This window comes from Indicator indicator, chromosome 28 (genome assembly GCF_027791375.1).
Source record: "Indicator indicator isolate 239-I01 chromosome 28, UM_Iind_1.1, whole genome shotgun sequence".
NCBI lineage: Eukaryota > Metazoa > Chordata > Aves > Piciformes > Indicatoridae > Indicator > Indicator indicator.
In genome coordinates, this window is record NC_072037.1 from 12,282,525 (window position 1) to 12,306,521 (window position 23,997).

At 56.2% G+C, this 23,997-nt stretch overlaps 2 protein-coding genes across 2 annotated transcripts in view; one reads left to right on the forward strand and one right to left on the reverse strand.

The window, feature by feature from the left end:
• RAPGEF1 (Rap guanine nucleotide exchange factor 1) overlaps positions 1-18,516 on the forward strand; it is an 84,260-nt gene extending 65,744 nt beyond the window's left edge. The window contains exons 12-26 of the mRNA XM_054393261.1: positions 2,032-2,319; positions 3,583-3,675; positions 5,279-5,361; positions 6,931-7,042; positions 8,912-8,987; positions 12,235-12,319; positions 13,303-13,395; positions 14,059-14,244; positions 14,748-14,832; positions 15,065-15,159; positions 15,599-15,677; positions 15,823-15,924; positions 16,381-16,478; positions 17,548-17,676; positions 18,366-18,516. Of these exons, the coding sequence (XP_054249236.1) occupies positions 2,032-2,319; positions 3,583-3,675; positions 5,279-5,361; positions 6,931-7,042; positions 8,912-8,987; positions 12,235-12,319; positions 13,303-13,395; positions 14,059-14,244; positions 14,748-14,832; positions 15,065-15,159; positions 15,599-15,677; positions 15,823-15,924; positions 16,381-16,478; positions 17,548-17,676; positions 18,366-18,516 (1,755 nt within the window). The remainder of the gene's footprint in view (positions 1-2,031; positions 2,320-3,582; positions 3,676-5,278; positions 5,362-6,930; positions 7,043-8,911; positions 8,988-12,234; positions 12,320-13,302; positions 13,396-14,058; positions 14,245-14,747; positions 14,833-15,064; positions 15,160-15,598; positions 15,678-15,822; positions 15,925-16,380; positions 16,479-17,547; positions 17,677-18,365) is intronic.
• Positions 18,517-22,901: 4,385 nt separating this feature from the next.
• On the reverse strand, positions 22,902-23,751 carry PRRT1B (proline rich transmembrane protein 1B). Its single transcript, XM_054393262.1, has 3 exons — positions 23,434-23,751; positions 23,146-23,271; positions 22,902-23,048 (listed from the first exon to the last, which is right to left on the reverse strand). Exons 1-3 carry the CDS (start codon positions 23,749-23,751, stop codon positions 22,902-22,904), a joined length of 591 nt encoding a protein of 196 aa, XP_054249237.1.
• Positions 23,752-23,997: the final 246 nt, after the last annotated feature.

Sequence of the window (23,997 nt, forward strand, 5' to 3'; positions counted from 1 at the left end):
CTGGGGCTCAGGCCAGTGGTTGGCATATCAGTGCCAGTGAGCTCATGAAGCAGGGAGCCAGGGCAGGCAGAATGAATCTGCTGAGCCAAGATGATGTCATGAGCCTGGCGTCTTACGAGGGATTTAGTGTTTTGTCCATGCAAGTGAAAATGAATAAATGCAGAGCATTTATCCAGGCAGAAAGTAAATACAGAGATTAGAGTTGTCATTGTCACCGAGGCAGCCCCAAAGCTGACAGTGTCCCTGGAGCCAGGGCTGCTCATCCGGAAAGAAACAGGCAGGAAGAGAGAGAGAGAGGAGCCTGTCCTGGAGCCAGGCTCCTTTTAGCCACAGGCATGTGGTGGGGATTTGCATTTTAATTATTTGCCAGTCGTTTTTTAAGCTCCCTTCCCACAGCATCCCCCCCTCTGCTCCTCTCTGTTATGGCCCCAAGAACACACCCAGAGCACTGCCGGACTCCAGGCACAGCAGAGGGCAGCCACTGGAGGATTGAGGTGGTGCAAGGTAAAGTGGAGCCATCGACCTTTGCATTTCCTTTCCTTTGTAGTGGAAGAGGTTTGGGGTTTTTTCTGCCCAGGATTCTGGCCCAAGGCTGTTCTCAGGTTAGATTTTTTAAGCTCACATCTTCCCTAAGTAGAAATAAAACTGCCTCTGCCGAGCTGCCAGGGCTCAGCTGGCAGCCTGAGCTTGGCTTTTTGTCTCCTGAGCAGCCTGAACTCTCCCATTCACAGTTTTGTTTCCCCTTCTCACACCTCGGCAGGGTCACTTTGCAGCCAGGTTAGAGCAAGGTGTGTCAGTGCTTCCTGAGAGCTCTGCATCCTGCTGCAGCTGGGCACCCAGACCAGCTTGGTTTCAGTGTGGGCTTCCTGGATGCTGTGACATGGTCTAGTGGTCATGGAGGTGTGGGGCAGAAGGTTGGGCTTGATGCTCTTAGAGGGCTTTTCCAAGCTTCCTGATGCTGTGATGCTTCCTTCAGTCCACTTGGCCTCAAGGCAGACCTCACTACTGGTTCAGCTCTACAGGTTGTAGCATAAACTCCTCTCCAGCAGCTGTAGCATTATTGTCTTTGTTTTCCTTTTCTGATGGGTGTCAGCTTTGTTTTGGCCTCACCCTGATGGCAAATCTTAACTCTCACCAGATGTTAGAAGGCAGAGGGTTGCTCTTTGTTTTTCTTGGCACAATGTATTCCCACTGCAGCCTGTTTAATATTATCTGAGCAGTAATCTGATGATTAGGAGAGATAGTGAAATGCAGCTTTGCACAGATGATCTCTTTTCATCTCCTCAGCTGGCTCTCTGAGGCACTGCACTCTAGGTTGGGTTTGATAAGGAATTCACTGCTCCTGAGGGCAATTACCAGTTTTTGCTCCTGATGTTTCTCAAATGGGAAGGAGTAGCAGCATAATCTCCTTTATCCTTCAGCAGAACTTTGAAGACAGTATCCAGCCACTCCTCCCTGGGAGCTGTTGTGTTCTGGAACAGGCTTGACACAGTAGCTGTAAAATTACAGGGCTGGAGCAAGCAGCATCTTAAATTTGGATCCTGTGGAAAATCCCAGAAAAGCAATAAGCACTTGGAACACTTCTCTCTATCTGGATCCTTCCAGCACGCTCACAGTTGTGGTGTTCTGTGCCTTCACAACCTTTCATCCACTCAAGCAGGATCACTGCCACTAGCAGTACTGAGCTAACCCAGCACGGCCCCCTGCCTGGCAGAGGCTGGATGCCTCCAGGTAGACTCCCTGGTGCCCACTTGCCCTTTGAGAGGAGCAGCCAGGCTGCTGTTTGTGAGCATGGCTCTGTGCAAGCCCTGCCTGATTCATCCCAGGTGGCAATCCCTGCTCTGAGGTGTGGCTGATGAGCCAGCTGTGCCTCTGCTGGAGCTGGCCTCTCACCAGGGAGGTGCCTGTGCTGGCAGTGCCCTGTGCTGGCACTGCTGTGCTGCTGCTAATCTAATTTACTTTTTCTTTTCTCTGTGTCTCTCTTTTTCCCCCCCATCTCGTTTCCGTGTCGTCCGTCTCTGCATCCCGTAGTACAAATCCGTGTTTAGGTCCTACTCCCAGGACTTTGTGCCTCACAACCAAGTCTCCATACCTCCTTTCCTCTCTTCTACCTCCTCCTCCTCCTCCTGCTCCACCCCACCTTTTCCTCCCGTCCATCCCTCTCAGAGCTCTGACCTAGCGGTGCCCTCCGCAGCCAGCCAGTCACCCAGCACTGTGGATGTGCCAAACTCCTCCTCTCAGGAGAGCAGCTTTAACGGGAGTGCTGCTGTCTGCCTTCCTTCTGAAACCTCTCTCACTGATTCTCTCCAGACGCTTTCGGTGAGACCCTCCAAAGAGATACCACGAGGCTGGGGTTTATTTGGGGGGAGGGGTGTTCATACCTGCTGAATGTGATCTAGGGGCGCTTTGCACATGGGAGTGAGAGCTGCAGAGAGGTAATTGCAGAGAGAGGTGGTGGCTAGGGAAAACCAGCAGCCTCAGCAGCTCTGAGGAGGGGTTGGCAGGTGTAGGAAACAGCAAATGGCAAATGCTGCTGAAGGGGGGAGAGGAGAAGCTGCTGTGCAATCCTGCAATCATGCTACAGGGCTGAGGAGAGCAGAGGAGTGTTTGGTGAGGTTGTTTCTGAACACAGGCTCCTACCAGTGGCTCACAGCCTGCAGTTGCTGCCACGGCAGCATTTGGTGATGGCTGCCCTGCTCCCTCCCACAGCACCAGTGAGCCCCAGGAGCAGGGGGTGCAGCCCAGCTCTGTCTCTCCTGTGCTCAAACCTGTTCCTCTCTCCAGGCTCCTGCTCTTTCCCACTTTCCAGCAGCCCCAGCTTGTGCTCTGAGGTACTGCCGGCTGGTGCAAGTGAGACTAACACTGTTGCTATGCTGACAGGGCACTACCAGTGTGAGCTCCCAGAGCAGTTGTGCAGATCACTGAGCAGCTTTGTCCACTACAGACACTTTTTGAACACCTCACTTTCAAGGTAGTTCCTCTTTTGTGTGCTGCAAAGCCTGAAGCTGATGGGATTCCAGCTGTCAGCACAGTGCCTGCTGGTGCTGCCTCTTCACAGTCTGGAGGAGGGACACAGAGTCAACCATCAGGTTTTCAGCCTTTGGACCTGACCTTGCTGTTGCATCTTCTTTGCCTTGGGTCCATGTTGCAGCCCAGAAGACCTGGAGTTTGCTGCACCCTGGTGTGCTGGCTCCAGCCTGTGCTTGTAGCTTAGTTTGGGAGGTACCTCTGGGCTGACCTGCATTTAGCAGCACGGGCACCTGTGTGCCAATCACTGGATGCTCAGCTTCTGCCACCTTGAAGCCCCCATTGCACATCCTCCCTTACATGGCAGCTCTGGCAAAGGAGTGCCTGCTGCTGCCCTGCTGCGGCTCAGGGCCTCGGGACAGTCCTCAAGAACCAGGAAAGGACTACCCCAGGAAGGTCCAGCTTTGGTGGCCAGTGCTGGCCACTGAGCTGGAGGAAGGGCTCCCAGTTAGGTCAGAGCAGCCACCAGGAGCTCTTCCCCTGCCAGCCCAAGGGCAGTTCTCTCCCTGAGAGCAGTGCTGGGTCACGGATGTCCTGTCCTCCTGTCTCCCTCAGAGTGACAACGCCAGTGAGGAAGCTGGGGAGGGTGAATACGTCAATCTGTACTCCTCTGGCCAGAGCAACGGGGAAGTCCCAGGCTCTGCAGGAGTAAGTAAGGGGATGGTGCTGCCGCTGCATGCTGAGCCGCCCGGGGTTGCCGCGCTCCGCCCCGGCCCCTGCCGCGCCCCCCGCAGCTCCTTCGCCTCTCCTGCTCCTCCGCTGCTGGTCCCTCTGCTTGCCCACTCCTGCCTTGCAGGCTCGGTGGCCTCCCGGGCTGGGTGGAGAGCAGGCAATGGCTTTGGGGTCACAGCGGGCCCTGGCAAGAGGCAGGGATGGCTTCTCCTGCCGGTGCTCTTGGGTCTGCGCTTGGCTGCCTGTGCGGAGCTGCTTGCCTGAGGTTCACTTGCAGAGAGCTGCAGCCTGGACAGCACTGCCCTGGGGCCGCCTCTATTCTTGTCACTGTTTTGGCTTCTCCCTTTGAATGCAGACAGCTTTGTGCTCTGAAGCATTTCTTTGTTCCTTCACCCCTTGGACACAAAGTGAGTGATTGATGTAGCACCAGAATCACAGGCGCTTTCTTCCTTTACTCCCATCTTAGATGCTCCTAGAGGAGCCCAGGGTGTTTTCCACTGCAGGGAGGTCCTGGCTTCCTGCTGGGTCACAGGAAACAGCAGCAGAGGTCTGTGGGCATCTTTTTGCCTGCCCTCATCACGGAAGGCACATCTGCTACAGGATGTCTCCGAGCCCTTTACCCATGCTGCTGCTGAACACGCCAGGAGGTAGCACTCCCATTACCTCAGGAGACCTTCAGCAGACATATCCAGGCAGGGCTCATCCTTTTGGGCAGCCACGAGCTGGTTCTCAACCTTGAAGCAAAGGTCTTTGCAGATACAGGCTGGACAAATCCTTTAGCCACCGAGCAACCTGAGCTCAGCAGTGTGTAGGGACACTGCGTAGGGACTTTCAGTCCTGTCTGTTTCCTTGGATGAATTTCCACATGATGCTAAATAACTCTGAGCTCCTGCACTGCTAGATTAATATTCCTATTTGCTGTTCATGGCTATTTGTCTCCTTGATAAATGGCTAATTTAAAATGCTGTAGCTTTGCTCTGAGCTCTCTACCTGCTGTTCCATGCCACTGGTTCAGCTGGTTCTGCTGTTGAGGGGTTGTTTGTTTTTTGCATTAGCCTCATTTCCACAGCCTTGGAGTGGAAACCTTGCATCAGTGCATAACTTCTTCTGATGGGAGGTAGAAACAGCAGTGTGCATCCACCCCTGAAGGCAGGCTGGTGTTTGGGGGGCTGTGACCAGGAGGGGGAACTGAAACTGGAGAGCTTGGAGCTGGCTGTGTCCCTTCTAGTTAAAGCAGGGGCCAAGAGTAATTCACCAGTAAGGGCTGGAGTTAAAACCAAAGTCCTGAGAGGGTTAAAAACCCAAGCCAACAGCTGACTCGTGTTGTAACTTTCAGCATCATTTCACAACGTTAAAAGCAAACAATACTAATTACACTGGCCTCCAGAGATGGTCCCAAATTTCCTCTCTAATTAACTTCTGTGTTTTCCTGGCATTTGGCATTAACTTGCATCAATCTTGAACCTCTCTGTAGGAATTTACAGTAAAGGGCCATTTAGAGGCAGGCAAGGCTGTAAGTACAAGGCTGGCTGTGCTGCAGGGCCCTGTGTAACCATGAAAATCCTCTTGCTCTTTGCAGGAATCTCCCTCTGTCAAAGACTCCAAAGACTCCACTTCAAACAGCAGCACCATGGGGAAGGAAGGCAAAGATGGTGCTGAAAGGTGAGCCTGGTTCCCCTGCTCCTCCTGCTTCCCAGCCTCAAAGGGTGCCCATGGGCCCTCTCCTCTCCCCAGCCATCCCTGGGGCTCCCCATTCTGCCCTCAACCTTCTCCATGTTGCCAAAGCCTTAATCCCACTTTGGGGGTTTTTTGCACAAAAAAAAGAGATCCTGCTGAATGAGGAGGATCCTGGCAAGATGTTGCTTAACTGAGTGAGCTCACAGGGGTTAATGCAGCCCCTGGAAGCCCTCCTAAGTCCATCTCATTGGCAGCCCTCTCACTGACACTGGCTGCTCCCTCCTACTTCCAGGGAAATGTGCAAAACCAGTCTGTATCACTGCTGGGAAATAGTCTTCCAGAGGGGGAATTCCTTCCTTAACCCTGCTAGTTAGAGGCTGGCTGAGGCCCTGAAGCAGGAGGCTTTATATCTCCTAATGCTCTTAGCTCTCATTTGTCTATGTAAATGAAGAGATGCAGGCTGGAACAGATGGGCTCCAGGAGGAGTGGGGTGAGTGCTTCCCTGCTGCTTGAGATTGCTCCTCGATTGCATTTCTAAAGCAGGCCCAGAGAGCAGCATTGTGTGGTGTGTGACACTCAACTTCCCTCCCCCATTTTCCTGCCCTTGGTTGGAGGGTTTTAATCCCTGCAGGATGGGGACAATGCGGGAGCCCTCTGCAGAGCTCACTCTGCTCAGAGTAGGGACTGGTTGGGCTGTGCTTTGGCAAAGCTATGCAAAAGTGTTTCCTCTGGGCTGTTTTTAGGGATACAGGCACAGGGAGCATGTGTCCAGGCACATGAGGGTAGAGCTGTGGAGATAGGATGGGAGACAGTGGTTTGAAACTGGAGCAGGGCAGGTTTAGGTTGGACATCAGGAGGAAGTTCTGCACAAAGAGGGTGGGAAAATACTGGAACAGGTTGCCCAAGGATGTTTTTGAGGCACCATCCTTGAAGACATTCAAGATCAGCCTTGCTGTGGCCTGATCCAGTTGGAGCTGTCCCTGCTACCTGCAGGGGGGTCGGACAAGATGACCTTGGAGGGTCCCTTCCAACCCCATGCATTCTGTGAATCTGAGATACACCAAAACAAGTGGTCAGAGCTTTCTGCTGTGTGCTCCTGCAGCAGCAGAGCCTCTCACCTGCCCTTGGAGCAGCAGCCTGAGCCATGAGCTGACTGAGATCTCTGGAGTGTGCTCAGCCTCTGTGGGTTTGAGGAAGGGCTTAGATTTGTGTGTACTCCAAATGCGCTGGATTAAGGAACCATGGCAGCGTGTACACATGCAGGGCACAGGCAAATCCTGCCTGCCAGCAGTGCAAGCAGACAAGTGCTCAGGTCCTGAAGGTTCATCTTTATCTGTTTCAAGAGATGTACAGAGCAGCAGAATTAGAGCTGAACGTTTGGGGCTTGTTTGCAAAAGCTTTACCTCCAGACTGGCTGCGGACTTAGTGTTGTTTAATGAAGGTTTGTGTGCTGAGAGCTCAGGTGGACCTAGCATCTCTTCCCCTGGGTGGGAAAAGACACTGAGGGGTATTTGCCTCTTGTTTGTTTTTGTTTTTTTTTTTTTTTTTAAACAGGCAGCAGCAGTCTCCAGACGCTTTGGAGTCCTCAGAGCTGGAGGAGGAGGTGGATGAGCTGTCCCTTATCGACCACAGTGAAATCATGTCCCGGTTAACGCTGAAGCAGGAGGTAGGTGCAGCAGGGTTTGTTTTCAGGGCTTGCTTGGTGCTGTGTTGAAATTTGATTCTCTCTGTGCACCAGCCAGGCAGCAGCTTTTGATGGCTTTTTTCCTGTTTGCCAGGGAGAAGCAGGCTGCAGCCTAGGGGTGTGCAGCTTTACCTGTGCAGGTGGAAGAAGGAGCTGCTGGTACAGGCTGGGAGCATCAGCACTGAGTGGGGGTTAACCAAATGTCAGCTGCCTCTCCAGCACATCTGTGGGAGAGCAGGGTTAGACTGGAGCTTAGGGAGCAGTTCTTCAGTACTGCTAGTAGTGAGACATTGGAACAGGTTGCCCAGGGAGGCTGTGGATGCCTCCTCCCTGGAGGTGTTGAAGGCCAGATTGGATGAGGCCTTGAGCAGCCAAGTCTAGTGGAACCTGTCCCTGCCCGTGGCAGGGAGGTTGGAGTGGAGGATCTCTAAGGTCCCTTCCAACAAACCATTCAGTGATTTTATGATCTTGTGCCCTTTACCCAGTCTTCTCCTTCCCACCTCTTCAGCCAGTGACAATCTGAAGAGAAGCACCTGAGAGCCTGAGCACAATAAACTCAGGCTGGGGTTTATGGTGCTGGCCTTTCAGCCTGAAGGCAGCTTCAGCAGATTTCCAGAGCAGGACTTTACTGGTGTTACTGGTGTGGAAGAGCAGCCAAAGTAACTCAGAAAGACAACTGATTTTGTGTGTAGCCTTGGGTGCTTTGCTCACCACACTCTTGAGCTAAGCTGCCTTTGACACACAGCTGGAGGGAACACAATGGCAGCTGAAGCCTTCAGGCTGTCAGGGGGGCAGTCTGAAAACCAGAGAGAATGCAGCAGTTGCTGGCACCTCAGGAGAGTTCTTTGGTCAGCTGAGATGTGCAGGAGAGAGTGAGAAGCTCTTACTCATTCCTTAAGTAGTATTTCTTGAGGCTTGCCAGAGGGTCACCAGAAAAATGCACTTTTTAGAGGTAGCTGCTCCATGCCTGTAGTCCATGTGGGGCTTGCAGTGGTTTGTGTAGTGAAATGACGAAGATGCTGCTAAGGGAAGGCAGATGTGACTCCAATCTCCTCTGCAGGAATATTTCCCTTGAAAAAAAAACAATTAAACATCAGTGATTTCTGAACCCTTGGAACCAACAGATCTGTGACAATGCTTAACTGCTTTTATTCCCTTCCTTTCTTGTTTGAAACAGCAGAGAGCTGCCACTGAGAGCTGGGTCCTGCAGCGTGGGAACTGCTGGCTGGGTGATAGATAGATCAGTTCTGCATCTTTTCAGTTGTGGACTGCAGTAGCTAGAGAAAAGAGGTTTTTACAGAGTGGTAAAGGCAAGGGTCAAGCACTTAGCAGAGCTGTTTTCTGCTCCTGGTTATTGGATGGCTTCAGGGAACCTCCAGCTAAACAGTTCCAGATTAAGGAATTAACTTGCTAGGGTTTGGTGTTGCAGGAAGATGCAGGTGGAATGCACAACCTCTCACCCCACAGCCTCTGCCATAGGTGATCCTGCAAGCTGAGAGAGTTCTCACAGTGTTCCTGCTCTGCTGGTGGCCTTTGGGGAGCCTTTGGGAGCCTGGCACATTTCTGTCCAACCTTCTGTGGCCAGAAGGTTCAGCTTTCACTGAGCTTCACAGCCTTAAGGAGTCAGAGACCCTGAGTGAGGATCAGCCCAGATCCTCATCTGGGACACCAAATGCTGTATTCAAATTCCAGGATTATCCCAGCACTGAAGACCATGTCCCAGCTTGTGTTGCAAGCAGTGCCAGGAACATTGAGTCCTCTGCCAGTTGCTGCTGAGCTCGAACCCCAGAGCTGCTGAACCAGGCTGGAGGGAGCTGGGAGCTTGCCTGATGTGTCCTGTTCTCATTGCAGGGAGATGATGGCCCAGATGTTCGTGGTGGATCTGGAGACATTTTGTTGGTGCATGCCACAGAGACTGACAGGAAAGGTAAAGTGGCTGCCCCAGAGCAGGGCTGAGGAGCACGGCCTGCTGGGGCCTTCTGCTGCTTGGCTGCTCTGGCTGCTGGCAGCTGGGCTGGGCTGGGCTGGGCTGGGCTGGGCTGGGCTGGGCTGGGCTGGGGAGGGCTCTGTCTGTGACCCTCTGAGGGGAGGACTGTGCTGATCTGTGGTGACATGGAGGTAAGCTGGGTGAGCCCTCCTGGTGCACTGAGCAGCAGGAATGGTGTTAACTCCTGACAGTGGAGTTGTGTCTGTGCTGTGCTGTGCTGTGCTGGTGTCTCCACTGCCTTCTGCCAGTGCAGCTGTGCCCAGCCTGTTGTGGCACAGATCCTGTTTTCAGAGGTGCTCCTTGCCTCTGACCTTCAGGGCAGTGGTGCTGTAGGAGCTGCTGCAGTGAGGGACCTTGGTTTGGATCTGATGCAGTATCCCTGGGGAAGCTGTCCTGGTGCTGGTGTGCTGCCACCCCTCATTTCCAGCTTACCATCTCACTTCCCAGTCCCACCCTGTCCCACCTGCATGCTGGTAGCCACTGAGGCCACTTCAGAGAGGGAATCCACAGTCCAAGAAAGGAGGTGTGGGGGAGGCACAGGGAGGTTAGCAGCCCTTAGCTCTAGGTTTGTTAAAACCTCACTTTCTCTCTCAAGCCCAGTCACCAGCAGCTCCTGTCTCAGACCCTTTGCAGTGTTTCCAGAGAGGGATTCTGAAGCTGCCAAACACATCTGTGCTGATGGCCTTAACCAGAATCGATCTCCTTATCTCCTGGGATGCCAGGCAAAATGCACTAACCCACTGAAGCACTCATAGGTTTGATAGTCAGAGGGGAAATATCTTTTGTGTGCATTTAGAAGTGGCAGGGGTTTTGCTGTAGCAGAAGGTGTCTGCAATTACTTAGCAGCACCATTCAGCTAGCAAGAAAATCTCTCCCCTGACAGCTCTTGCCCTGCTCACATTGGGCATCAAATCCAGGCAGAAAGGACCACAGTTAGGAGCACACCAGGGAGGAGGAGGAGGCACTTGTGAGTTGTGCCAGTGAGGTGGGCATGTTAACCTGGTCTAGATGGGATGGTGGAAATGGCTCTGATCAAAGTGCTGGAAGTGGAACAGAGCAGCTCTGAGTGACTCCTGCTGTTCTCCAGGACAAGCCTCACACTGCAAGAGCTTCCCTGCTCTTTGTGTTGAAAGGCTGCTGGTTGATAAAGGGACCTGTGCTAGACCTCCAGTTGCTGAGTGGGGAGCTCAGGGGGCTGCAGGCAGTGAGGTGGAAGCTGTGGAGAACCTCTGAGGACTAGGACATGACTAGAGGAGGGTTTGGAATGCTCAGAGTTTGAAGGGTGGAGGGAGCTGTGCATAGAAGGGTCCCAGAGCTCAGCCCCACAGGCTCTGGAGCTGAGTGGAGCACAGAGGAATTCCTGCTATGCTAACCCAGTGTCTGGGTGCCTGAGAGGGTGAATGAATTAAGCTGGCAAGGGCTTGTAAATCAATCAGCCAAAGGCACAGAGGGGTCTCCTTAAGAGGCTTTCCTTCAAAGATGAATTTCTTGGCAGCTCCAAGTGCCAGAGCAGCCCCAGCTGGATTACCTCACATTGCCTTTTGGGCAGATGGGAACCCAGAAGAAATGTATCTCCACACCCTGCTGCATGATGCTTCTTGTCCAGTTGAGGTTTCCCAAAGAGCTAAATGGGAGCAGGGGTACAGAGAAGAGGACCTGAGGTCTGCAGGGAGGAAATCCAGGGTCGGCCAAACACACCCAGACAGACAGTGCCTGCTGGGGCTGCAGGGTTACAGCTGGGCCAGGCCAAGGACTCACCCCTGGCATGACCACCCAGCCTCCAGCTTTAGAGCTCAGGGCTGGTTGTCTGTCACCACCAGGCAGCAGCAGCACTCTGTAGTTTAAGAGCAGGAGGTGTTGTCTCCACAAGCTCCTGCCAAGAGCAGTGCTGCAGGTGGAGTGGCACAGGCAGTGCCCTGCTCTCTCCCTCCCTCTGCACACAAGGGGTGGATGGCACAGCCCAGGGGTGGGGGCTGAGCCCTGGCCTGGCTGAACCAAGCTTTACAAGCAGGGCCAAGCCCAGGCAGGAGCCTTTTCTCCCTGGCAGCAGTTGGGGTGGGGGCACTGTGGCTCCCCACTGCGTGGTCGTACCCAGGCTAATGCATTTCCATTTTGACCACAGCTGCCATAGAGCCACACAAGAGTTTGGGTTGGGAAAGCTCTCTGAGATCATTGAGTCCAGCCTTCAACACCACCGTGGCCACTAAACCATGGCCCCAAGTGCCATGGCCACACCTTTCTTGAACACCTGCAAGGATGGGGACTCCACCACCTCCCTGGGCAGCCTGTTCCAAGCTCTGCCAAAGAAACTTTTCCTCCTCTCCAACCTAACCTTCCCCTGGCACAAGTTCAGGACATTGCCTCTTGTTCTGTCACCTGATAGTAGGGTGATAGTCCACAGTGACTCTGCTGGGACTGCCCACTGGCAGTCTTGACCTGCTTCTTCTGTCCTTCTCCTGACCTTCTTCTGTCCCACCTGCAGTTCCTGCCTGTTCAGGTTCCCTCCTTTGTGCCCATGAGAGTGGCCAAAGCCTTTGTAACTCTGGGGGCCTGTAGCAGCCACTGCTGCAGATCAGTCAGCAGAAGCTGTCTGAACACCACATCACTGTGCTGTGTTGTGGCAGGGTCATGGTGGTGCTAGTGTCAGGTTTTGCAGTGCAATTTGCTCTTCCTTTGGCTGAAAATCATCTTAGATTGCCCTTGGGCAGGGCAGAGGGTCTGCAGCACCACAGCATCATGTCCAAACCATCTGCTGAGCAGGAGGGAAGAGTGACCCTGTCCTTCTCCAGGGCTCTGTGCTGCCTGAGCAGCAGAGACAGAGAACAGGCACCCAGCTCTCCCCACCAGAGCTTCTCTTGAAGTATTCCCAAGGGCTAAACCCTGACCATTACTGACAGCTCCTGTCCCACAGAGGGTTTGCCACTGACCCCTTTGGGGGTGGCAGGAGTGAAGCAGCAAGGCCCGAGTGTTGCAAGGGGAGCCAGGCTGGTGGGGACAGGGCTGGCTCCAGTGTTTATCTGGTGCTGGAGGGTCCATCTGCTGGTGAGAGACAATCAGCTCAGCATCCCTGCAGGGCCCACTCCTGTCCTGTTTGTGTCCTCTGCCTGGGAGACTGCACTCAGCCTGTGCAGAGGCTTCCTTTGTCTGCAGGCAGGGTTGGCTGAGGCTTTCTTGTCATCCTCTGCAGACCTGGTGCTGTACTGTGAAGCCTTCCTGACTACCTACAGGACTTTCATCACCCCTGAGGAGCTGATCAAGAAGCTGCAGTACAGATATCCTTTGGTGTGAGCTGGGGGCAGCTGCTGGCAGCTGGTTTGGTCAGAGGCCAGCTGACAAACATGGTCAGTTGTGTGCTTGCCCTGGAGGTGTCCCAAGCAGGACTTCTTCCACCTCTGCACACTGGGCAGGGCCAGGCAGGGTGGGGAACTGGACCTGGCCAGGCACAAGAGCAGGTCAGATTCTGTGCATCCCTGGGGCTTTGCTGGCAGGGTGTGGAGCAGGTTTGCTGTTGAGCACCCTGCCTGCAGCTCCTTCCCCTTGGCTCTGCTCCTGCAGCTCCCCTGGCTGTCAGCTGAGCTGGGTCAGTGTCTGGGTTCAGGCAGTGCAAAGACCTCGTGGGCCTTGGGCTTTGGTCCTGCTGCACCCTCTGACGTCAGCCTGTCCTGTGTCACAGCTCCTCACTGCCATCTGCAGCAGAGCACCACTCCCCTGGCCCCTGCTGGGATCAGCCTGGCCAAGGACACAGCAGATGACTGCAGAGCAGCTGTCAGTCACCACTGCTGGGGCATTCCTGCAGCCCCATATCAGTGTCTGGCTCACTCAGAACCTTCTTCTCCCCTTCCTGCACCTGGCAGAAGCTTTCCCAACCTGTGCTGTCTCCCCTGCCACCATTCCCCTTGCAGCAGGGAGGAAGATGGAGGTGACATCTGTGATCTGTTGAGACCAGATGTCACAGAGCTGTAGGAGATCATAGCACTGAGTGCTGCTCATTAAATTCCACCTTGGAGACAACAGTTGCAGGGTCCACTGCTGCTAGGTGTAAGTCCCTCCTCAACCCCTGCTGCCTGCAGCTGCTAGCAGCTCACTGCCACGTTAATTAGAGCCACGGAGCTGTTGGCCCTTATCTCCTGGAAACTGATCACCAATCTCAGTCAAGACAGACCAGCAGCACCCTTCTGCTGTCCATCAAAGCAGCTCTGAGTGGTGCTGCTGCTGCTCTGACCTCCACAAGTTGATTCTTTAATTTGCAACCAACATATGAGAAGTTTTGCCACTTCCCAGACACGTTCAAGAAGAGAGTCAGCAAGAACACCTTCTTTGTGCTGGTCAGAGTGGTGGATGAGCTCTGGTGAGCTGCCTGCTTTCTTTTGGGGTGGGAAGGGTGGGGTTGGTAACCCTGCAGGAGTTTCACACAAAGTCAGGGGTTAGAAGGGACCTCCAGAGGTCATCCAGTCCAACCCCCCCTGCCAGAGCAGGGTCACCCAGGGCAGGTCACAGGAACACATCCAGGTGGGGCTTGAAAGTCTCCACAGAAGGAGACTCCACAACCTCTCTGGGCAGCCTGCTGCAGGGCTCCAGCACCCTCACACCAAGAAGTTTCTCCTCATGTTGAGGAGGAACCTTCTGTGCTCCAGCTGGTACCTGCTGTTCCTTGTCCTCTCACTGGGCACCACCAGAAAGAGCCTTGGCACCTTCATCCTGACCCCCACCCCTCAGGTAGTTATGAGGATGTGGTGTTTAAACCCTATCTGTGATGACAGCTGAGATCTACACCAGCAGTGCTGAACCCTCCTGGTGGAGGAGCAGGGTCTCAGGGTGTCCTCCCTGGCTGAGTGATTTTAAACTGAGCAGTGAAAGGAGAATCCCTGGGAAGGGAAGACCTGGGAAGAGCAGGAATTTCAGGCCCTTGGTTCTGCCTGTAGGAAAGGGAGGCAAGACTCAGTGCAGGTAGAAACTCTGCAGCTCAGTCACAGCTCTGATGCCTTCCTGGGGTTTTGCATCTTTCCCTCAGCTTGGTGGAGCTGACAGAGGAGATCCTCAAGCTGCTGATGGACCTGGTCTTCAGGCTGGTCTGCAATGGGGAGCTGAGCCTGGCCAGGGTCCTACGCAAGAACATCCTCGATAAAGTGGATCAGAAGAAGATGCTGAGCTATGCCAACTCCATCAAACCTCTGGCAGCCAGAGGGGTGGCAGCCAGGTGAGGACAGATGCAAGTCACCACAGCTTGGTCCTTTGAGAGCCAGGAGGTCCCTTTCTTGTGGACAGGAGAATTTGCTCAGTCAGAACTAGAAGAAAGGAAAGAGAGCAGGTTGTGGTTTTGTGCAACCAGAGAATGGTTTGGGTTGGAAGGGACCTCCAGAGGCCAACGAGTCCAGGCCCTCTTAGGCTTTGTCACAGAATTGTTTGGGTTGCAGAAGCCCTCTCAGATCATCCAGTGCAACAAGCAACCCAACACCACCATGGCCACTAAACCATGTCCCCAAGTGCCACCTCCAGGGATGGGGACTCCACCCTGGGCAGCCTGTTCCAATCCCTGACCACTCTTGCAGCAAAGAAATTTTTCCTAGTCCCCATCTTAAACCTCCCCTGGCACAATTTCAGGCCATGTCCTCTCCTCCTGTCACCTGATACTACATACGTCACCCTTGATACCTCACCCTTGATACCTCACCCTTGATACCTGTCCCTTGCTCCCTACAGGCCAGGGACTCTGCATGATTTCCACAGCCACGAGATCGCTGAGCAGCTGACCCTCCTCGATGCTGAGCTCTTCTACAAAATCGAGGTAGAGGGACAAGGGTGGGGTGAGGGTGGTGGTGGGAACTGGCACACAGACCCTCTGCAATCTCTGGCATTCCCTGCAGCATCTCAAGGACACCTGCTGGGTGGGAGGTGACAGCTGAGCTTGTTGGCAGCAAGTGGCTGTGACCACAGACTGCAGCTGGGACTCTTGAGGCACAAATCCCACTGTCATCTGTGGCATTTTTTCCCACCCCTCTCTTCTTCTTCCTTGGCAGATCCCAGAAGTTTTGCTTTGGGCAAAGGAGCAAAATGAAGAGAAGAGCCCCAACCTGACACAGTTCACAGAGCACTTTAATAACATGTCCTACTGGTAAGGAGCCCAGGGCCAGCTGTGGCACTGAACTGCCCTTAACCTCCTGTGCCCTGCAAACATTCCTCATGGAGCTGGGTTCCCTTGGTACAAGTGGGACATCAGATCTTGGCTAGGAAGTAGGTGCAGAGCACTCATGTAAGACCCCAGAGCACATGAGAAAGAAAACCAGGAGGGTTGTGGAGGGCTCTGTGACCTCAGCACCACTGAGACCTGCAAACCAACATTGCCCCTGCAAAGAAATGCTCCCTGGGAAGGGTTCCTGTGCTGGTCCTCCAAACTAGGCTGGCCTGGTGCTGAGCTAGAGTCCTCCAGCTAAGCTGCAGCTTTTTAGCATTCTTGGCCTAGCCTTATCAGGGCTTTTTTTTAATGAAACAAGAAGAAATCTGAGCTCTGCTTAAGTGAATTTATCCTTTCTGTGTTCTCTCTGCTCTTCCAGGGTCCGTTCAATAATTATGCTCCAAGAGAAAGCCCAAGACCGAGAGAGGCTGCTCCTGAAATTTATAAAGATTATGAAGGTATCAGCTTGATCCTTGCTGTGAAGCTCACACAGCACTCCTGAAAGGAGCAGGGGAGGGGGACCTTCTGGTTGGGAAAGCTGTTGGGAGCCTTAGAAGGCCTCTCAGCTCTCTGGAGTCATTGGAACGTTCTCCCTCTTCACAGCACTTACGGAAGCTGAATAATTTCAATTCCTACCTGGCCATTCTTTCTGCACTGGATTCTGCACCCATCCGAAGGCTGGAGTGGCAGAAACAAACCTCAGAGGTGAGGAGCAGCCAGGGCTGGCAGCTTCAGGGGAGAGAGGGACCTCTGGGTGTGGTGTGGAGCAGCTGGGGTGGTTCTGTCAGCTCAGCAATGTCCCAGGGTGGGAGGGAAGGTGGAGAGCTGCTCTCCACTGGGTATAGATAATTCCATGGTACTGGAAGCCTGCAGAGTGGTTGGGCATCCTGACAGCTGCAGGTGGGCATCCTGACAGCTGCAGGAGTGCCAGCACAGTCATGGGTGAGAACAGCCTCCTCCTCCTCACTGCAGATGGAAGGCTTGGTGAGGCTGAAGGCAGCGAGGTTCTGTGTAACTGCAATCGTGGCCAGGCTGAGTAACTCAGCTGGAGCTGTTTGCAGGATGGCATTGAGCCCCTGGCCTGTGTGGCTCTCTGGGGAGAGGTTACCAAGCAAAGGGGCTTGCAGCAGTGGTGTCAGCAGGAGCTTTGTGTTGTCCCAGGGCCTGGCAGAGTACTGCACACTGATCGACAGCTCCTCCTCCTTCCGTGCCTACCGAGCAGCTCTGGCTGATGTGGAGCCTCCCTGCATCCCTTACCTGTGAGTGGGGACTTGCTGTCCTCTGCTGTCACTTCTGCACCTTCAGATGGTTCCTTCAAGGAGTTCTCAGCAGCTTCTGCTCTGCTCAGCTCAGCTCAGCTCTTGCCTTTTGCCCTACACCTAGAGTAAGACACAGCAGCGTCTGCCACCAGCCCAGGAGCCCCCTCTGGAGCCCCTGTGGCACAGGCAGGCAGGGTGGCAGCTGTCTCTCTGTGAGGCCCTTTGTGAAGTGGTGGTGGCAAAGGAAAGATGAAGGGCCTGGATCTTCAGCTGACCCTTTTTCAACTGTATTTGCTTTGGGGTCTGTGTGGAGAAAGACAAATTTTCCCCAAGAGGTGCAATGGATCCCACAGCTTCAAGCTGCTGCTTGATCCTCTGCCACAGCCCTGGTTCTGCTGACTGCAAGAGCTGGTGCAGGAGAGTCTGCCTGGGCAAACTGCTGCTTCATCCTGGCTCTGATGGAAGGTTGAAGCCAATGCCCTTCTCCCTAAAGGCCTTTTGGTCTAGATACCAGACTTGCTGTGGCTTCACACCAGCAAAACTCCTGGTCTTGCTTTCTGCCATGAGTGAGTTCTGCAGGAAGAGGCTGTGTAGGTACCTGGCATCTCAGCTGGCAGGGCACCACAGCAGGGCTGTGCAAAGACATGGCTGAGCAGGGGAGGAAGGGAGAGGAAGGGAGCCCAGACCTCCTTGTTGGGAAACCTGCAGGTGAGGGAATCCCTCTTGCATACAACTGCAGTTGTGGTTTAACCCCTGGCAGGCAGTTCCCATCATGACCTTCTTCCAGCCTGGTCCTTCTTTCCATGGAGGGTGAAAGAGCAATCTCAGTATCCTTAGTGTGAGAATGAGTGCCTCAGAGGTTGTGTATGATGAGCACCTTGCACCTCAACACGTTCAGCTCTGCTTCCTGGGGCTTGTTTCCCTCTGGTCTGAGGTTGCCATGCAGTGGTGGCAGCAGTGGGAGGCCTGTTGGGCTGCCTGGTTTTTGGCAGTCTGTCCTGCCCCTGTGTGACTAACCTCTGCCCTTGTTTGCCTTCTCCCTGGCCTGCTGCCCCTTTCTCTCTTCCAGAGGCCTGATCCTGCAGGACCTGACCTTTGTCCATCTGGGGAACCCTGATTACATTGACAGCAAAGTGAACTTCTCCAAGCGCTGGCAGCAGTTTAACATCCTGGACAGCATGAGGTGCTTCCAGCAAGTGTGAGTGGGGCAGAGCTGGGGGGCTGGAGGAGGGAGGGGCTGTGCACAGGAGGCCCAGGGAAGGGCTTTTATGTCAAAGCACCATGGTGGAGATGTGCAGAGACCTGGGGAGGCCAGGGCTGTGCTCAGCCTCCTCCATCTCTGGGTTAGCCAGGACTGAAAGTTGTGAAGAAGCTTTTCCTCTCCGAGTTTGGAGATGCAGTGCAGGGAGGCTTTGCCACCACCTCTCAGCCAAGAGTTCTTCCTCCAGGTTTTGCTGTTGCTGGTTCCACCATTCCCTAGCTTCTGGAGGGTGGTCTTTAGTGCTGTCTTGCAGCAGAGGCAGCAGATGTAGCTGCTGGGTTCAGTGGGATGGGGGCTTTGTGCCCCCCCCAGTTCAGCACTGGGTATGATGTTTTTTTCCCTTCTTGGTGTCACTCTACAGTCACAAGTATTGGGCTCAGGTAATGCCACAGATTCCACAGCTCTGGATGTCCCTTAGAGCAGGGCAGGGGTGGCTCAGAGCTGGGAGAGGTCCCCAGGTAGGCCCTGATTCATAGATTGAGATTGATGGAATAGTTTGGGTTGGAAGGGACCTTAATGACCATCCAATTCCAACCCCCCTGCCACGGGCTGGGACACCTCCCACTAGAGCAGGATGCTGCAGGCCTCCTCCTGGTTTGACAGCCTCCTCCTGTGTGGCTTTGCAGACATTATGACATCAGGAGGAATGATGACATCGTGTCCTTCTTCAACGACTTCAGCGACCACCTGGCTGAGGAGGCCTTGTGGGAACTGTCCCTGAAAATCAAACCTCGCAACATCACCAGGCGGAAAACAGAGCGGGAGGAGAAAACCTAGGAGCAGGGCTCGGGTGAGCCAGCAGAATTGCTCCACACAGGCACCGAGGGCAGCTATGAGACTGGAGTTCCATGTTTGTTCCTGTTACTGGATAATGCCCCCTCCTCCCAGCTGGCAGTGCCCCCGGGGGGTGAGCGTGGGGCCGTCACAGCAGAGGAGTGACCGAGGCAGGGATCCGCCGGTGCTCGCTGCATTCGCCCTCCTCCTCCTCCTCCTCCTCCCATCCCTCTGTGCCATCAACCAGCTTCCAACCCGGGCAGAGAGCTCTGTGGAAGGAGGGTCCCACGCCAGCCTGTTACTGGTTTGCCAGCTGATGGCATCTGGGAGCAACCCAGCGCTGGGTCTGGGAGGGTCGGCGAGAGCTCAGCAGCCACAGCCCTGCCTCCGGAGTGGTGTTCAGCAGGCAGCAGCTGCGGAAGCCAAGGGTTTGAGTGTCCCCTGCAATGCCACCTGGAGCGGTGTCCATCCCTAGGAGATGAGGATGGAAGAGACTCCCACTGCCTGCTGGAGGAGCTCTGCTGTCAGAGAGCTGCTTGTGTTTACAGGGGGCTTGGCTTTACCCCCGACCCCGGCGCCTTCTTCACCGGGAGGAAGGCACCGGCCACAGATATGGAAGAGGCACTGAAACTGTGGGCAGGGACCTGCCATCTCCAGCCATCCAATCCCCCCCCCCCCCCTCCTCCTCCTCCTCTCAGATCCCCTTATTTAAGCAACGTTCTTCATCCCCCCAGCCCCTGCAGACACCGAGTGCCCGCCCTGGGCCCGCGCCGGGCAGCGCCGGTACAGAGCTTTGCACAGCAGCTGCTGTAGGACACAGGAGTGTAGGGATTAGAGCTTAGAGCCCCGGGGGTCCATGGCTGAGACTGAGGCATTGGGGGCAGAAACCTGCAAACCATTCTGTGTACAGTTCACAACCAGCCCCCAGCATTCCAAGTGCTGGAAGAAGGGAGGCTGCAGGAGCCAGCAGAGCCGTTCCTGGAGCTGGGGGTGGGAAGCAGGAGGGAGCCCTGCGCCTGGCTGAGCCACCCTGGTCCCCCCCACCCCACTCCCCTCTCCTCTCACTGTTGCCAAATGTTTCCTTCAGGGGGTCCCCATCTGGCTGACCCTTGGTGCTGTGCTTTGTGAGCTGTGCTTTGGCAGGAGCCCCAGCAGGGCAGGGGCAGCTGGGCATGGAGGGGTCTCGTTTCCCACACAGGCAGCGTTAACCCCAATCTCTTGTGTGCCTTATTCAGCCCTTCTGGCCCCTCTCCGTGTCCCACCCAGGGGGGCCTCCTGTGTCCCTCCCCTCTGCAGCCCCAGCCAGGCCATTTCACATCCCTTACCTGTCCCCATCCCAGGTTTGTGGTGTGGGAGATGGGTTTGAGGGCACACTGAAAGTGTTAGTAGCCCCAGAAGACCTTTCTCAGCACTGTGTTGTAGTCCCAGGCTTGTAGAGCCCTCTCTGGCAGAGTCCTGCAGGCTTAGGGCAGCAGCTCTCAAGGAACCCAGGCAGGGCAGGGGGCCTGGCAGAGCATCCCTAATTTATTTCTCAACAGCAGCCCTGTGTTTGCTGAAGCCTCTCTGTTTGCTCTGGGTGGACCAGAGCTGCCAGCACTTCCTCCTGCAGCTTGCAAAGCCTCAGCTGGCTCCCTGTGGGGAGCAGTTCACAGGAGTGCACCCAGCTCCAGCCTCTGCCCCAAGGTTCAAGCACAGGACTTGTGCAGCAGCCCAGTGCCTGGAGAGCAGAGAGACCTCCCCTGCCACTGAGGCCATCCTCTGGGGGAGCAGAGTGTGGGGCCCAACACAGGTTAGTGCATCCCAGAGTGGGAGGAGCTGCTGTGAGCAGCCTCCAGCCCAGGACACTTCCAGACCAGTTTATTTTGGTGGTACCAAGGGCCCTGGGCCATGTGCTGTGCCCCCCCTGCCCCCAGGCTTTGCAATGCCCAGAGGCTCCCCAGGCTCACAGGCAGGAGCCCTGCTCCTCTTTCCTTTGTAAATAAGAGGTTTTCAGCAACCTGACAGCACCAGACTGTGAAAAGGCAAATACACAAACACAGCCCACAGCTGGCTCTGGCATCTAGCCCTGGCCTCTGGCCCTGGCCTCCCCCAGCTGCCTCCAGCACCTCTTCTGGGCCCTGTGCTGTGGCACAGACTGCTTCTGGGAGCACTGTGTGTGGTGGCAGCACTGGAACCACAGCTCACTGCTCCCCTTCCCTCACTGCTCCCCTTCCCTTGTGAGGCCCTGGGGGTGGCAGAGTCCACACTGGGGACTCGATGCCAGAGAGGGACAGGAGGATCAGCTGGTCCTTAGCCCTGTGGGGTGCTCTGGGGAGCAGGAGCTGTCTCCAGGCTCTTTCCACGACTCCTCTTAGCACCAGAATGGGAGGATCTTGCTCCATATCTTCTTCCAGCCCCCTAGAAGCCAGAGGCTCAGCCCATGGGGTGGGATGGGGTAGGGGGAGGTCGGTGTGGTCACAGCACCTCCTCCAGCATGGTGGGGCTGAGCCCCTGGCTGTCTTCCCCTGCTTCTCCCCTGTACTGTGCCCTCATCGCCAGCCAAGCAGGATGGCCCCACCATGGCTCCTGGCTCGAGTCCTGACCTCAGGCTGGTGTCACAGGGCTGGAGGGACCCTAAAGAAGGCTCTCCTCATGCAGAGCAGCTTCAGCTTTGCTGACCAGAGACCCCATCCCCAAGGAGCAGCACCCCTGGGGAGCAGGAGCCCAGAACATGGCAAGAGTGGCCATGGGCACACTCCTGTGGCTTGCAGGCAGCATCCCTGAGACCATCACCTCTGTCTGGGGGCAGGGAGGGGTCTCAATCCCCTCTCCACACAGGGCAGGGAGTGGGGAGAAGCGATGCCCCTGGTCACCAGCCCCCTGCCCCTCTCCCCCACCCCCAGCAGCTGGGTTGTGTTGTACATTGGCCGCTGCCCCAGCCCCGCTGGTGGCATCTCCCTGCCAACCTCTCAGCCCTGTACCTTTTCTATTGAAGTCAAATAAAGAGCAGTGACAAAGCCTCCTGCCGGTCCTGCCTGCGGTGCATGCAGCAGTCTGGATTAAAGTGACAATCGAGTCCACCTCTGGTCTGGCCTCCTGCTTTCCACCCTCCCCACAGGGATCTGCCCTTCCCTTGGCCCTTTTCCCTTTTATTTTTCCCCTACAAATCTCTTCTTCACCTCCCAGTGAGCTGGTCCCACCCCAAGCCCTGTGCCTGGGAAGGGCTTTCTGCTCCTGGCACCCTCTGGGCACTGCTGACCCCATGAGGGGTTTCTGCTCCCCAGAGCAGGCTGGCAGGTGTGTGCCCAGCCCTGGCCCCGTGCCAGGCAGCCAAGGGCTATAAATAACCCCACAGCAGCCTGGGTGGCCAAGCAGGCTCCACTCTGTGCCAGTCCTGCATGGGGTTCAACATTCCTCTGGGAACCATCAGCAGCTCAGGAGGATGCCCAGACACTGACCCCACAGATTCCCACTACTTGTTCCCCAGAGCTGGACCATGGTGCCATGTCCCAGTGGCCCTGCAAAGTGTGGGGGGCTGTGGGGTCTGTCAGCCCCCAGGAGGCAGAGGTGTGAGCAGAGCTGGTCCCTGGCACAGGGCACACAGCCAAGCTCTGCTCATCACAGCAGCCTTCAGAGGATCCAGCAGCTCATCCTCCCCGAGGGGCACCCCCAGAGCTGGGGCTGCTGCATCCCCAGCACAGCCCCATGCAGGCTGCCCTTCCCCAGGGGTCTCCCTGGGGACCTCAGCCTGAATTTGTGGTGGCCACAAGCCACAGGCTGAGGGGAAGGTCCTCGGTGTGCACAGAAAGAGAAGCTTTGGCCACAGCTGTGTTTATTTCAGTCTGGAAGCAGGAAGGAGGAGCTGGAGAGGTGAGGTTGTGTCTTCTCAACTTGATACTCGCCAGTGGGGGCTGCTCTGTGCCCAGAGCTGCAGCTGCTGGGGGAGCCTTGGCCTCTCTCTTATCCCTTGTCCATTTGCTCCCTCTCCAGCCCCAATTCCACAAGGTGCTCCCCATGCACCACACTCCCCTTTGGCACCTCCAGGTGACAGTCCGTGCTGATGGGATCCGAGGTCCCACAGCAGAGCCTGGGGCTGCGCTTGGTGCCTCTGCTGCAGCACAGCTCCCTGGCCAGAGCCGGTCCCAGCAGGGCACAGCACCAGCAGCGCTTTGGGCTGGGTTCCTCCTGCCCGTGGGGCTCAGAGCAGGGAGGTGAAGGCAATGTGTGGCTCCAACGTGGTTCCTCACCCCACCAGGAAGGATGGATGCTGCCCTTTGGCCCCAGTAATGTTCTGTGGTCATCTGGCAATGCCACACGAGGGCTGTGGCTGCTCCACCTGCGCTTGGCCCCTGGGCGGTGGTGAGCCACAAAGAGCCTCCTGCAGGGGTCCCTGGGGCTCGGGGTCCCTGTCATAGGTTCAGGGACACCAGGACGTAGATGACCCAGCTGATGGAAGCGAACAACCCGAAGAGGAGGCTGAAGAGGACCAGGGACTGTGCCTTTTTGGATGCCGCGTTCGCCTGGACCACGTCCCCGCGGCTGAGTGCAGCTCGGGTCTGGCGCAGGGGGAGAAGGGGAGAGGTTAGAGGAGCCCCACAGCAGGGCTCGAGGTGCTGGGTGGGTTGGTGCAGATCAGGACCACACCGTCCTCACCTCGTAGGAGTAGACGAGGGCGATGACCCCGGAGAGCAGGCAGCAGAAGACGGTCACCAGCACCGACTCCACCAGGTAGTCCCTGGGCAGGCGCTGCGCCGACCCCGCGCTCGGCTGTCCGTTGAACTGCGACAGGGGCGGCGGGGGGCGTTGGTTAGAGCTGCACCGCTCCCCCTGTGCCCTCCCCACCCGGCTTGTGTGCTCGAAGTGCTGCTGGGGACCCCAGAAAGCCGGGAGGGGGGATGCGGGGTGACCCCGCAGGAACACGGCAGGGTGGGGAATACGTACGGTGGGGTAGGGCAGGGGGGCAGAAGGGATGCCCTGGGGTGGGAAGGGCCCCCCCGGCCCCGGCTGGTAGACGACCGGAGCCTGCGGGGAGAATCCGGACGGGAAGGGAGGGTAAAGGAGGTGCAGGCTCTTGGGGTCCGGCGGGGTGTAGGGCGGGGGGTCCTCCTCGAAGGCCGCGTTGGTGACCGCCGCCACCACCACCGGCCCACCCACAGGAGGGGTTGGAGGGTCCCTGCGGGTCCCGGGGTCCTGCAGCCCCCCGGCTGCTCCGCTGCCCCCGCGCTGCTCCGCTAGCCCCGCCGGCTCCTCAGCCTCCATCCTGCGGAGAATCCTGGGGACACAAGGAGGCCGTGGGCTGCCCCGCTGTCCCCCACCCCCTGGGCAATGGCTGGAGCTGTGCCCGCCCCCACCCCCAGCCGTCCCCTGTAATTCGAATCGAGTTCAGGCCAGGCTAAGCGGACCCCCCACCGCCCTGGCCTCTCCCCCTCCCTTGAACCCCACTGCCCCCCAGGCAGCCCGAACCCACCCCCAGAGCCCCATCCCCGTCCCCACTCACGTCGGTGC